Source organism: Bidens hawaiensis, unplaced genomic scaffold (assembly GCF_021521415.1).
Source record: "Bidens hawaiensis isolate Kalapana, Puna unplaced genomic scaffold, B.hawaiensis_p1.1 tig00016829_1, whole genome shotgun sequence".
Lineage (NCBI taxonomy): Eukaryota > Viridiplantae > Streptophyta > Magnoliopsida > Asterales > Asteraceae > Bidens > Bidens hawaiensis.
In genome coordinates this window covers 247,631-260,103 of record NW_027492551.1, presented here as the reverse complement: position 1 = coordinate 260,103, position 12,473 = coordinate 247,631, and the positions used below count along the sequence as shown (strand labels likewise).

The 12,473-nt window shown below is 36.3% G+C and overlaps 1 protein-coding gene across 1 annotated transcript; it reads right to left on the bottom strand.

Moving 5' to 3' along the window:
* Positions 1-2,410: 2,410 nt before the first annotated feature.
* On the bottom strand, positions 2,411-11,225 carry LOC143552231 (RNA-binding KH domain-containing protein RCF3-like). The gene is made up of 8 exons (XM_077042506.1): positions 10,388-11,225; positions 5,811-6,284; positions 4,809-5,057; positions 4,411-4,659; positions 3,740-3,825; positions 3,541-3,649; positions 3,317-3,443; positions 2,411-2,665 (listed from the first exon to the last, which is right to left on the bottom strand). The coding sequence occupies exons 1-8, from the start codon at positions 11,114-11,116 to the stop codon at positions 2,646-2,648; spliced, it is 2,043 nt and encodes a 680-aa protein (XP_076898621.1). The 5' UTR covers positions 11,117-11,225; the 3' UTR covers positions 2,411-2,645.
* Positions 11,226-12,473: the final 1,248 nt, after the last annotated feature.

The following is a 12,473-nucleotide window of genomic DNA, read 5'->3' as shown; positions in this document are numbered from 1 at the left end:
TTCTAACCAACGACTATTTTTCAAATGACTCTATATACTAACAAAATATACCGGCATCATTATCAAATGAGCCCTCATAAACTATCTCTACGAATAGTTGACGATTTAGAGAGAGAAGTGTTGTCACTGTTGTAGTTCCAAGTTTCAACAAAAGTATGATGCAAGAGGTAGACTTGCATTAGGTGTCCTAAAAACAACGTTGCCATATCATGCAAAATCTTGTTCGAATTTGGTTTAAAATACTAATAAGCTTGGTTTAAATGGCGACAATGGATGAGTAAAACCATTTTAAATGTGAAGTTATTTGTTTATTTGTTTTTTCATAATTGATTAAAATAAAGATTAGGAGCTGCTAGAGCCATTCAAATGTAAAAATCTGATTCATTCAGACTTCAGACTGTTTGGTTCCAAACAGAAAAACATCTGAATAGTTAAAATCAGGTCTAAATCATTCAGACTTGTTGCTGCTGAATGGGACAGAGGCTCATTCAGATCTGACTCATTCAGATCTGAATGAACCAAACAGCCCCTAAGTGTTGTTAATCTCTTTGTTCTTATCTAAATCTATTTAATAAGTATACCCTAAACTCTATTAGAGTATTAAAGAAAATCACTCATACTTAGGCTATTTGTTATGCTCATCACTTATCAATCACTTTCACCTATTCGACACATCACCACTTTCGTCTCTCAAACTATATTATTCACATTGTTAACCACTCACTCTTTTTTTTAATAATTTTCTAATACAATTAAGATGTACAGCCCTTCATTGCAATATACAACCCTACGTTGCTAGATATAAAGTGAATGATATTCGCGGTTCGGTGGGCACTCCCACCATGCAAAATTGTGGAGTGAAGGACGACGGTTTGGTGATCAACGCAGCAACCACCTCATCATCTTGCATGTATAACACACCCCCTTACACTCACTATAACACATGGTTAGTAAGTGTGAGTGTGAGGTCTCTTCTGCTTATGTGGCGTCTACGTTGCTTGCGTCATTACTCACGAGAGTAACTCGTGCGCTTTGAATTAGAGGTGCACAAATCGGGTTCACCTTGAAAACCCGAACCGGTTCGGAACCGGTTTTTTTCACACCGGGTAGAAAAGGAAACCGGTTCCAGTCAAGAACCGGTTCGGTTCCCGACCCGAACCGATGCCCAGAAATGCAAACTTTTAGGAACCGGGTAGGGTTGGAACCGGACCGGTTATTACGTAAAAACCGGTTCCACCGGTTTTTTTTGAAATTCAAACAATATAGCCGTTAGAAACCGATTCCAACGGCTATATAGCCGTTTTTGACCGTTGGAACCGGTTTTATTACTGTATTTAGCCATTTTTCATTCTATAAATACCAATGTATGAGTGTGTACTTGTTAAATCACTTCCAAAACTATAAAACACACTCCAAAACACAATTAAGCTTAAACCGACAACAAATGGCAACTAATGACGACGTTGTTATGGTGATCGAAACAACAAGATGCCCCGATATATTACCGTTGGAACCGGTTACAACGGCTCTATTCTCTCTCAAAAACCGGTTCCAACGGCTATATTACCGTTGGAACCGGTTCCAACGGCTATTTTGTGTCTCAAAAACCGGTTCCAACGGCTATATTACCGTTGGAACCGGTTCCAACGGCTAATTTGACCAATGTTTGACTAATAAAAAAAACCCGCCGGAACCGGTTTTTTCGGGTAGGAACCGAACCGGTTACAATTAAGAACCGGGTAGGAACCGGGTTGGAACCGATGGGGACATACAAATAGGAGAACCGGGTACGATTTTCGGGTACAAAAATACCCAAACCGGGTATTTGGCCAACCGGGTAGGAACTGGAACAGGTTCCGGTTCGGTTCCACCAGTTAGGTTCCGAAACCGGTTTTTTTGTGCACCTCTACTTTGAATAGGTAAATTTGTGTAATTTCTACTTTGTTAATGTGTCACAAAGTTAAGAACACTTTAGATACATATATAAATCTTGACTTGCTTATATCTCAAGTGAGATTCATTGACATCAATTTCCAATAGTCAATTTCACATGAAATATGTGCTTTTTGATTACTATTATTACCATTTTGTTACTTTAATTATCTCTTAATATCCAAGCATTAATAATTCATATAAACTTCTATATATGAATAGAACGGTTAACTCACACACTTTCTTAGAATACTTTTAAATCCATATCAATATCCAATACAAGATTATAACTCTCAACCAAGGAGCATTATCAGTACTACACACTATAATACCATTAGACTGCAAGCCCTTTGATTTATTTTAATTTTCAACAATTTGGTTTCGGTTTTACAGTGATAAAAAAAACCCGACAAGCCAAAACCACGAACACTCAAAATTTTAAAACAAACTAAAATAGACAGGCGTCCGAATAAAAATTATGTTCAAGAGCTCATACAACTCAATGATGCATCATCAAGCACAATCCTTTTCAAGCATCAACACAATCACACATAAAACACTAGAGTACAACATGAAAATTACAACTATGATGCTCATTTTATATCTTAATCCTATAACACTAACTCATGTACCTAGTTTAGCACTTTCATCCCACCTTGTTTGGGACTATTACATCTTGTAACTCCACAACATACATGACTCCTTGATGCCTTTTAAGGCCCATCTTCTTGTGCTGCATGATTACACAATTGAATAAAAATATGCTAAAAAACACATACACGCACACAGCGGCGAAGCTTGGACATACACGTCGAGGGGGCTGGACTCAATATTTATAAAAATATGTAGAAACTATAGAGGGAAGTGGGCTCAAATTTCGGTCGGAAACGGGTAAATTTACACTATGTATAAATATTTTCGGCCGAAAAAGGATAAATTTACACTACCGAGAGAAAAAACGGAGGGGCATAGTTCAAAATTTCAGTCGGAAACGGGTAAATTTACACTATGTATACAAATTTTCACTATGTATAAATATTTTCGGCCGAAAAAGGATAAATTTACACTACCGAGAGAAAAAAACGGAGGGGCATAGCTCAAAATTTCAGTCGGAAACGGGTAAATTTACACTATGTATACAAATTTTCAGCTAAAAAAGGAAATTTACACTACCGAATAAAAAACAGAAGGGGCCGGACTCAAAATTTCAGTCAGAAATGGGTAAATTTACACTATGTATAAAAATTTTCGACTGTAAAAGGATAAATTTACACTACCGAGCAAAAAACGAAAGGGGGCGGGGCCACCCCTGGCCCCAACTGACCTACGCCCCTGCACACACACACGTATATGCATAAAAATATAGAAAGAACGTGATACGTACTGCTCAAGATAAACCCTTGAAGCAAACTCTGGGCTCTTTCGGCTTGCTCTGGAGTACCGGATATTTGGATGATATGCTCGGTTGCTTCTGGGCTTGTATCAACCAGTTTAACATTGGCTCCCGAAAGCTTGTTTGTTTGCAATACATTATTAATAACATACGAGTCAAAAACTCAAAACACAAAACGCATACCATTAACAATACCAAAATATAACTAGACTTACTTCACTGATCTGAGCAAGTTTATTTCGTGATTTTGTTATCAGCTTGGGAACTGCATACTCGGGTATGACGACTTCCAGTATGCTCCTGGTAACCAGTGGCACAGCAATCCTAAAAAAAATATATAAATAAATAAATAAATATATGTTGGGATTGCAATGTACAGAATTAAAAATTAGTAAAAATGAAAAAGACCACTACCTGTTATTAACTGCAGCAGCTGGTGCATCTTCACTACTAACACTTTCGGTTTGGTTTACAGCTTCATTATTAGATGTCGCGTTATTCTACACAAAACAGGGTCAAATGAGTAATTTTGGATGATTCAGATCAGGTAACTAAACCAAAACCATTTTTTCTTCCTTTTTTAATAGAACGCATATATAGAGTTGTAAATGAACCGAACAAGGCATTGTTCATGCTCGTGCGTTTAGTTCGTGGTTTTGTTCACGTTCGTTCGGTAATTTCATAAACGAACAAACACAAACGGGCCTAAACAAGCATTAGTTGGCATAAACGAGCAAACATAAAAGCTTATGATTTCGTTCATTTTGTGTTCATTTATATTTGTTTACGTTTGTCCGTACTGTTATTTAATTAGCGAACAAAATCATTTCCTTAACAAACAAACACAAACACAAATTTCGCTCGATTACATGTCCGTGAACCGTTTCTTTGTCCTACCAAAGCTTAGCGAACAAGCATGAACAATGCCTCGTTCGGTTCGATTCGTTTTATAAAAAAAGAAACTTAAACCGCTAAACCAAATGTTTAAATCTGGTTCCAGTCTGGTTCGGCACCGAACCAGCTCTAAACTGGGTGAAAATGCCACATCAGCAACAGATAAACGACCCTGATCAAGTCTAAATTACCTTTGCAGGAACTGGTGCTGTTGTAGTTTGGTTGGACACGACAGTACTTTCGTTTCCAGTATAAGTTTCCCAGGAAGTTGTATTATTGCTAGAAGCTGCTTCCAAATTTGAAGCACTCCCGACAGGTCTCGGTGCAAGAAATTGACTTTGTTGACCATCTTTTTGAAATGGCCCTTGAAATATGTGACTCCTTAATCTCAAAGTCAACTCCACAAGAGCTTCTCTAGCAGCACTGATTTCTCCAACAATCTAAACCAAAAAGGAAAATAGTAATTTATTATTATTATTATTAATTTATTATTTTTTATTAATATTATTATTATTAATTTATTATTTATTATTATTATTATTATATGATTTATGAAATTAGGATTTATGTGAAGGTGTAAGTAACGAACCTGCACAAGTTCATCATTAACTGATACAAACTGTGGTAGACTCTCTCTGGGCAGAATCTGAATATCTGCACCAGTCATTTTCTTGGTTTCAGCTAAGAATCCATCTCGTCCATCCAAACACCCGACTTCGCCGGCAGACAGTAAAAGACGAGTGGTTATAATATTATCTTTTTCAGGAACAAGATCCAAAATTCGAGTCTGAATATGCAAAAGAGCCTCTTGAGCAGGAAATAGATCATCATCCGGGCCCTAAATTTACATTTGTCACAGTCACAAAAGTGTAAGTGTGTGTTTGGAGGGGAGGGGGGGTGAGCTATAAACATACGATGATCTAAATTCTGAAAGAAAAACAGTTTCGTGAATTTATGCATTTGAATACACTTTCGATGAAATTCAATCAGTGTGATTCATTCGAGTTCTTTTTAATGAAATCTTTTTAACTTTTAACTCACTTGACACGTATTCTTTTGAATAAAATCTTTGACTTCAAGTCATTTGAATCGTATTCTTTTTAAGGAAATGTTATAACATTAACCCATTTGACCTGTCTTCTTTTTTAATAAATTTTTATAACTTTAATCATTTGACTCGTATTCTTTATAAAATAATCTATTAACTTTAACGCCTTTGACATGTATTGTTCTAAATAAAATCTTTTAACTTTAACCCATTTGACCCGTATCCTTTTTTATGAAATCTTTTAATTATAACCCATCTGACCCTTATTCTTTTTAATAAAATCTTTAAACTTCAGCCCATTTAACCCTTACTCTTTAAAAAAAAAACTTTTAACGTTAACCCATTTGACTTGTATTTTTTTAATGAAATCTTTTAACTTTACCCATTTGACCCTTATTCTTTTTAATGAAATCTTTTGACTTTAACTTTACCCATTTGGCCTTTCACAAAAAAATAAAAATAAATAAAAACAAATAAAAAAATAAATAAAAACTCTTATTTATGGTGTATTATTATTAATAAAAAGATAATGAAAACAAGTACCTCATCAGAAGAAATGATAATAATTTGTTCATCTGACCCGACCACACGATCAGCAACCCTAACATCCACACCAATTTCATTCTGAAGCAACTCCATAAACCCATCCGATTGTCCAATAACACTATCAACCTTGCTACTAGGACAAAGTATTCTAAAGACAAGATCTTCTGCATATAGCGACTGAGCATTGTCACCTCCGGTATCATTAACATAACCAGATGGACGCGAGCCATGGCTAAAGCTTCTAGAAGTGTTTAAACCGCCAGATAAGCGGGGCCCGTAGCTAGCCCCGTCCATTGATTGTCTACGCGTTATATTACCTGGGTGATGCATAAAATCATCCTCGGGAGGAAAGAACCGGTCTGGTGATTGCAACCGATTGTTAAAATGACTACGGTCACGATGTTGACTTTCCCTCAACCGTGAGGAAATAATTTCTATTGCGTTCTTAACTGAGATCATGTCACCAACAACCTGTGGTAAAAGGAGAATATATTTATTACATGAAGCAGAGCTTTAGCATCTATACATAACACATTCGAAAATCACTTAATAAACATCTTGCACAAATTAACTTTAATTTTCCTCACAGACAATGCACACAATTACACAAGATTGCATACAGTTCTATGTACATAGAAATTAAATATAATTTCCAAATTTGTAAAATACAGTTCTATGTACATAATAATTAAATATAATTTCCAACTTTGCAAAAGTTTCAAGCTTTGTAACCCGAACAATTTCCTCAGACACATTGAAACATCACGGTTAAGTACTTTAGTGGGACATTTAGGAAACTAAAATCTACTTATCAAAGAAACATTACAACATCGTGGAACCGACATGAAGCAAAGCTTTAGCATCTATACATAACACTCAACAATCACTTAACAAACAGTTTGAACAAATTAACTTCATTTTTGCTCACAAACAATGCACACACTCACGCAACAACGCATATCGTTCTATGTACATAACAGCTAATTATAAAATCCAAATTTTCAAAAGTTTCAAGCTTTATAATAACCCGAACAATTTCTTCCGATATATAAACACACCGCAGATGAGTACTACAGTAAGACATTAAGGAAACTAAAATATACTTATCAAAGAGAAATTAAAGCATCACGAAACCAACATGAAGCAAAGGTTTAGTATCAATACATAACACTCACCACCACTTAACAAACAATTTTCACAAATTAACTTCCTTATTGCACAAAAACAATGCACACACTTACACAACAATGTATATAGTTCTATGCACATAATGATAACTTATAAATTCCAAATTTGCAAAAGTTTCAAGCTTTATAATAATCTGAACAATTTCCTCAGACATATCGACACACCGTGGTTAAGTACTTTGGTGGGACATTTAGGAAACTAAAATCTACTTATCAAAGAAGCATTAAAACATCACGGAACCAACATGAAGCAAAGCTTTAGCATTAATACATAACACACTCGACAATCAGTTAACAAACAATTTTCACAAATTAACTTCATTTTTGCTCACAGCCAATGCACACACTTACACAACAATGTATACAGTTCTATGTCCACAACAATTAATTATAAATTCCAAATTTGCAAAAAGTTTCAAGCTTTATAATAACCTGAACAATTTCTTCTTACATATCAGCACACCGCGGTTGAGTACTTTAGTGGGACATTTAGGAAACTAAAATCTACTTATTAAAAGAGGCATTAAATCATCAAGGAACCAACATGAAACTAAACTCTATACATAACACTCGACAATCACTTGATAAACAATACACAAAAACAAATTTCATTTATGCTCACAGGCAATGCACACACTGTCTTACACAACAATGTATACAGTTCTATGCACACAACAATCAATAATCAATTCCAAATTTGCAAAAGTTTCAAACTTTATAATAACCTGAACAATTTCTTCCAACATATCAACACATCGTGGTTGAGTACTTCAAAGTTACATTTAGAAAACTTAAATCTACTTATCAAAAATACATTTTAAGCATCATGGAACCAACATGTAGCAAAACCTTTAGCACAATCACGTACACATTTTGCACAAATTAACTTCATTTTCGCTCACAAACAATGCACACAGTCACACACTAACACAACAATGCATACAGTTCTATGTACATAACAATTAATTATAAATTCCAAATTTGCAAAAAGTTCCAAGCTTTATACTAACCTGAACAATCTCCTCTGACATATCAACACACCGCGGTTGAGTACTTCAGAATTACTCAACATGAAACTTAATATATTATCTACTTATAAAAAAAGGCATTAAAGCATTCATGGAACCAACATGTTATAATAACCTAAACAATTTCTTCCGACATACCAACGCATCGCGGTTGAGTACTTCAGTAAGACATTTACGCCCTGTTCTTGAGTTTTTTTAAAGGAGGGAAAGGAAATGAAAACTAAGGATAGTTAAAAAATGGGTGTTCTTGAGTTTCTTTTTAGGATGGAAAGGAAAGGAGTAGGAGGAGTTAGGAAGGATTAAATTAATGTATTTTCTCAATAAGTTATCCTCCCAAAAATAGGATGATTACTAAGGATAACATAGTTATCCTTTCCTTTCCTCTAATTTCCTTCCAACTCAAGAACACACCTAATTAAAAAAAAATTCCTTCCATTCCCTTCCCTTTCTTATCCTTCCCTCTCCTTTCTTTTTCTTTCCTTGGTTAAAAAACTCAAGAACAAGGCGTTAGGAAACTTAAATCAATCAATCAATCAATCAATCAATCAATCATACCCAGTGAAGTCCCACCAACAGCAAAGCTATAGGTAGGGTCTGGGGAGGGTGGGATGTAGGCACACCGTACCTCTATCCAAAGAGATAAAGAGGTGGCTTCCAGAGAGACCCTCAACTCTAAAAAACATATGTATTAAGCAATACAAAGGAAATCAAAGTTTAACAGTAATAATAATAATAATAATAATGATAAAAATAGCAATAATAATAATAATAATAATATATATGAAAAGAATATACTATTATGGTGTGTGACCAAAATAAGTTAAATAGAAGCCCTAAGTTATTCCTTTCTCCCTAAAAATCCTTAACTTTAATTCTACTTCTCCACGAATTCCTATCCTCAACCATGTCCTCGGAGAGGTTTAGGTCTATCAAATCATGCTTAATCCTCTCCTCCCACGTCAATTTAGGTCGTCCTCTACCCCTCCTCCCTTCTATAGTAATGTTTTCTACGGATCTAACAGGATTCGTCGTTTGTCTTCTCTTCACATGTCCAAACATCTCAATCTCCACTCTCTTATCTTATCTGCTATGTTCTCTACCCTAATCTCTCCCGAAACACAACGTTTCTTATTCGGTCTAACCTTGTGAGCCCACACATCCAACGTAGCATTCTCATTTCTGCTATCTCCATCTTCCGCACTTGTGCCTTCTTGACTGCCCAGCAGTCTGTTCCATATAGCATTGCAGGTCTAATTGCGACCCTATAAAATTTTCCCCTCAGTTTAGTTGGGAAACTCTTGTCGCACAATATACCTGTGGCTGCTTTCCATCTACACCATCCTACCTGAACTCGGTGGGTCACATCACTGTCTAATTCCCCATCGCTCTAAATAAATGATCCTGGATACTTGAACTTCGTTACCTGCGGCACCACCTAGCCTACAATGGTGATCTGTACGTCCTCATTGTCAATTCCCCCACCAAAATCACAGTGGAGGTACTCCGTCTTAGAGCGACTAATCCTTAAACCTTTTGTCTCTAAGGTTGTTCGCCACTCCTCAAGCTTCATGTTTAGATCTTGTTTTCTCTCAGCAAGTAAGACAATATCGTCTGCGAACATCATGCACCACGGAAGCGTCCCCTGGATCGACTTTGACAACTCATCCAAGACTACTGCAAAAAGAAACAGACTCAGCGCTAACCCATGGTGAAGACCTACCTCTACCGAGAAGAAATCAGTGTCCCCCATGGCGCACGGACCCTTGTTGTACTCCTGGTATACATATCCATAATTATCTCAATGTATTTCCTGGGTACTCCTCTACCCTCCAAGCACTCCCAAAGCACATGTCGTGGCACACTATCGTAGGCCTTTTCTAGGTCAATAAACACCATATGAAGGTCACGCTTCTTCTCTCTATATTTTTCCATCAATCTACTTATCAAAAATACGTTAAAGCATCCCGAAACCAACACGAAGCAAAGCTTTAGCATCTATGCGTAACACTCGACAATACTGCACACGCTTACACAACAATGTATACACTTCTATGTACACAACAATTAATTATAAATTCCTAATATGCAAAAAGTTTCAAGCTTTATAATAACCTAAACAATTTCTTCCGACATATCATCGGTTGAGTACTTCAATAAGACATTTAGGAAACTTAAATCTACTTATCAAAAATACATTAAAGCATCACGAAACCAACACAAAGCAAAGCTTTAGCTTTAGCATCTATGCATAACACTCGACAATAATTCACACGCTTACACAACAATGCATACACTTCTACATACACAACAACTAATAACAAACTCCAAATTCACAAAAAGTTTCAACCTTTACACTAACCTGAACAATCTCCTCCGACATATCAACACACCGCGGTATCGTATGATCCCTCGGCAAGATCCTAATATGCGTCTTCGTCTCCATCCTCATCTGCTCAATAATCTTCCCACCTTTCCCAAGCAAACACCCCACATGCAACCTACTCACCACCAATCTCGAAACCAACCGATTCCCATTCCCACCCCCTCGACTACCCCCGTAAACCTCATCCTCCTCCTCACCGCCGTACCCTAAACTATACCCCCCACCATCACTCTCTAATATCCTCTCATGTATCAACAACAACGCCTCCTGCGCAGGCGAGAAATTCGGCATTCGCCCGTCCGGGTCCCGCCGCCTCGTATCCGAGATCTCAATTATCCTCTCCTCATCCCCACCCAACAATTCATGAACATTAATCCACGCACCCGTGTGCTGCCGAATCGCCTTGATTATACTACCCGACTTACCGATCACACTCCCGGCTTTCGCATCGTGGCAGAGGATTCGGTAACTCGTCGTAACCATTAAAGCCGACGGATCCTGCATTTTCCGACCACCGCCGCCGCCGCCGCCGTTGTTGTTGATGAAGCTCCGGCGAGGCTGATGGTGGTTGTTATTGTTAGGGTTGTAATGATGGTGGTGGTTGTTGTTGGTGTAATTGTTGTTGTTGTATCTGGGTTTGGTACGAGGTAGGGTTTGGTCGTAGTCTTGGTCGTAATAGTAGCGTTTGGAGCGTGATCGGTCCATTGTAAGGTGTAATTGAAGATCTGGAAGAAGAAAGTTAAAGCATTTAGTGGGTAATGTGTTGCAGGTTTGAAGTGAATTTGAAACCCTAGGATTATTATTATTATTATTATTATTATTATTATTATTATTATTAGGAAGAAGATGATGATGATGAATAAGATTTGATGGAAATGGATTTGGGGGTTTTGCTGAGTGTGTGTTGATGAAACTGTGAATTTGTAATTATTTTTTTTTAATATTATCCACACGGATTTTAACGCTTTCGTCTATTTAAAAAAATTGTAGGAACACTTACTTAAGTCACGTTTCGAATACGAGAATCTAAGAGTGGAGGTGCATAAACCGGTTTAAAACGCAAAATCGGTTTGTGAAACCGGTTTAGTTTGGTCAACAAAAGACAAAACCGGTTTTATGATCGGTTTTGGTTTGAGTTCGGTTAGGGTTTTGCCCGGTTTTGTACGATTAACCAGTTTGGAACCGGTTTTGGGGGAGAAAATTACAAACCGGTTCCAAACATACGGTTTCGATCAGTACCAAACCGTTTATACATAATATGTTTAAACCGGTTCGGTTTTCGGCTTGGTTCGGCTAACCGGTTTATTTACTCACCTCTACCGAAGACAATCTTTATATCTTAATCGGGAAAGAATCGTAATTGATCGATGCATTTCTCGAAACAAACGAAAGAGGAAACCTAAATCATGGATCAACTAAGTTATCTCGGGGACTTTCTCGATGAGGAACGAAATGACAATTTGTTCCTTTAAAACAATACGATTGAATTGGAAATATAGTTGTGGAGTCCAAAGAAACGAAAAAGACAAAAAAAATAAAAGGGAGGGGAGAGGGGGTGTTTAATTTGTTTCAATTTCATCATTAAACAAAAAGACCAACCGGTACATATGTAATATTATTTTGTAATTATTTTTTTAACCAACAAAAAATTTGTAATGTTTTATAATTAATTTAATTTTGATGTTTTAATATAAATTTTTTTTGTTTGTTTCTGAATTAATAATAATACATTGTGAAAACTATTGTATTACTTATTAATTGTACAATACAATTCTATATAGTGCATTAAATGTGACATGTTATATAAAATATTGTATTTGTTATTTTATTATTTTTTACTGTTTTTATTATCTCCTATGCAAATTATGTGGTTATTGTTGTTCTTGATATATCAGGGATCATGTTGTTTTGGGGAATTTAATAACTTTGGAATACCATTTTGGCATTTTGTAATATTTCATAAACATTTTTGTTGTTTTAATATATAAAGAGAGACTCTTGTTTAGTAATAAATAACTAGTAGATGCCCAGGCGTGTTGCGCCGAAGCTTTAAATTGCATGC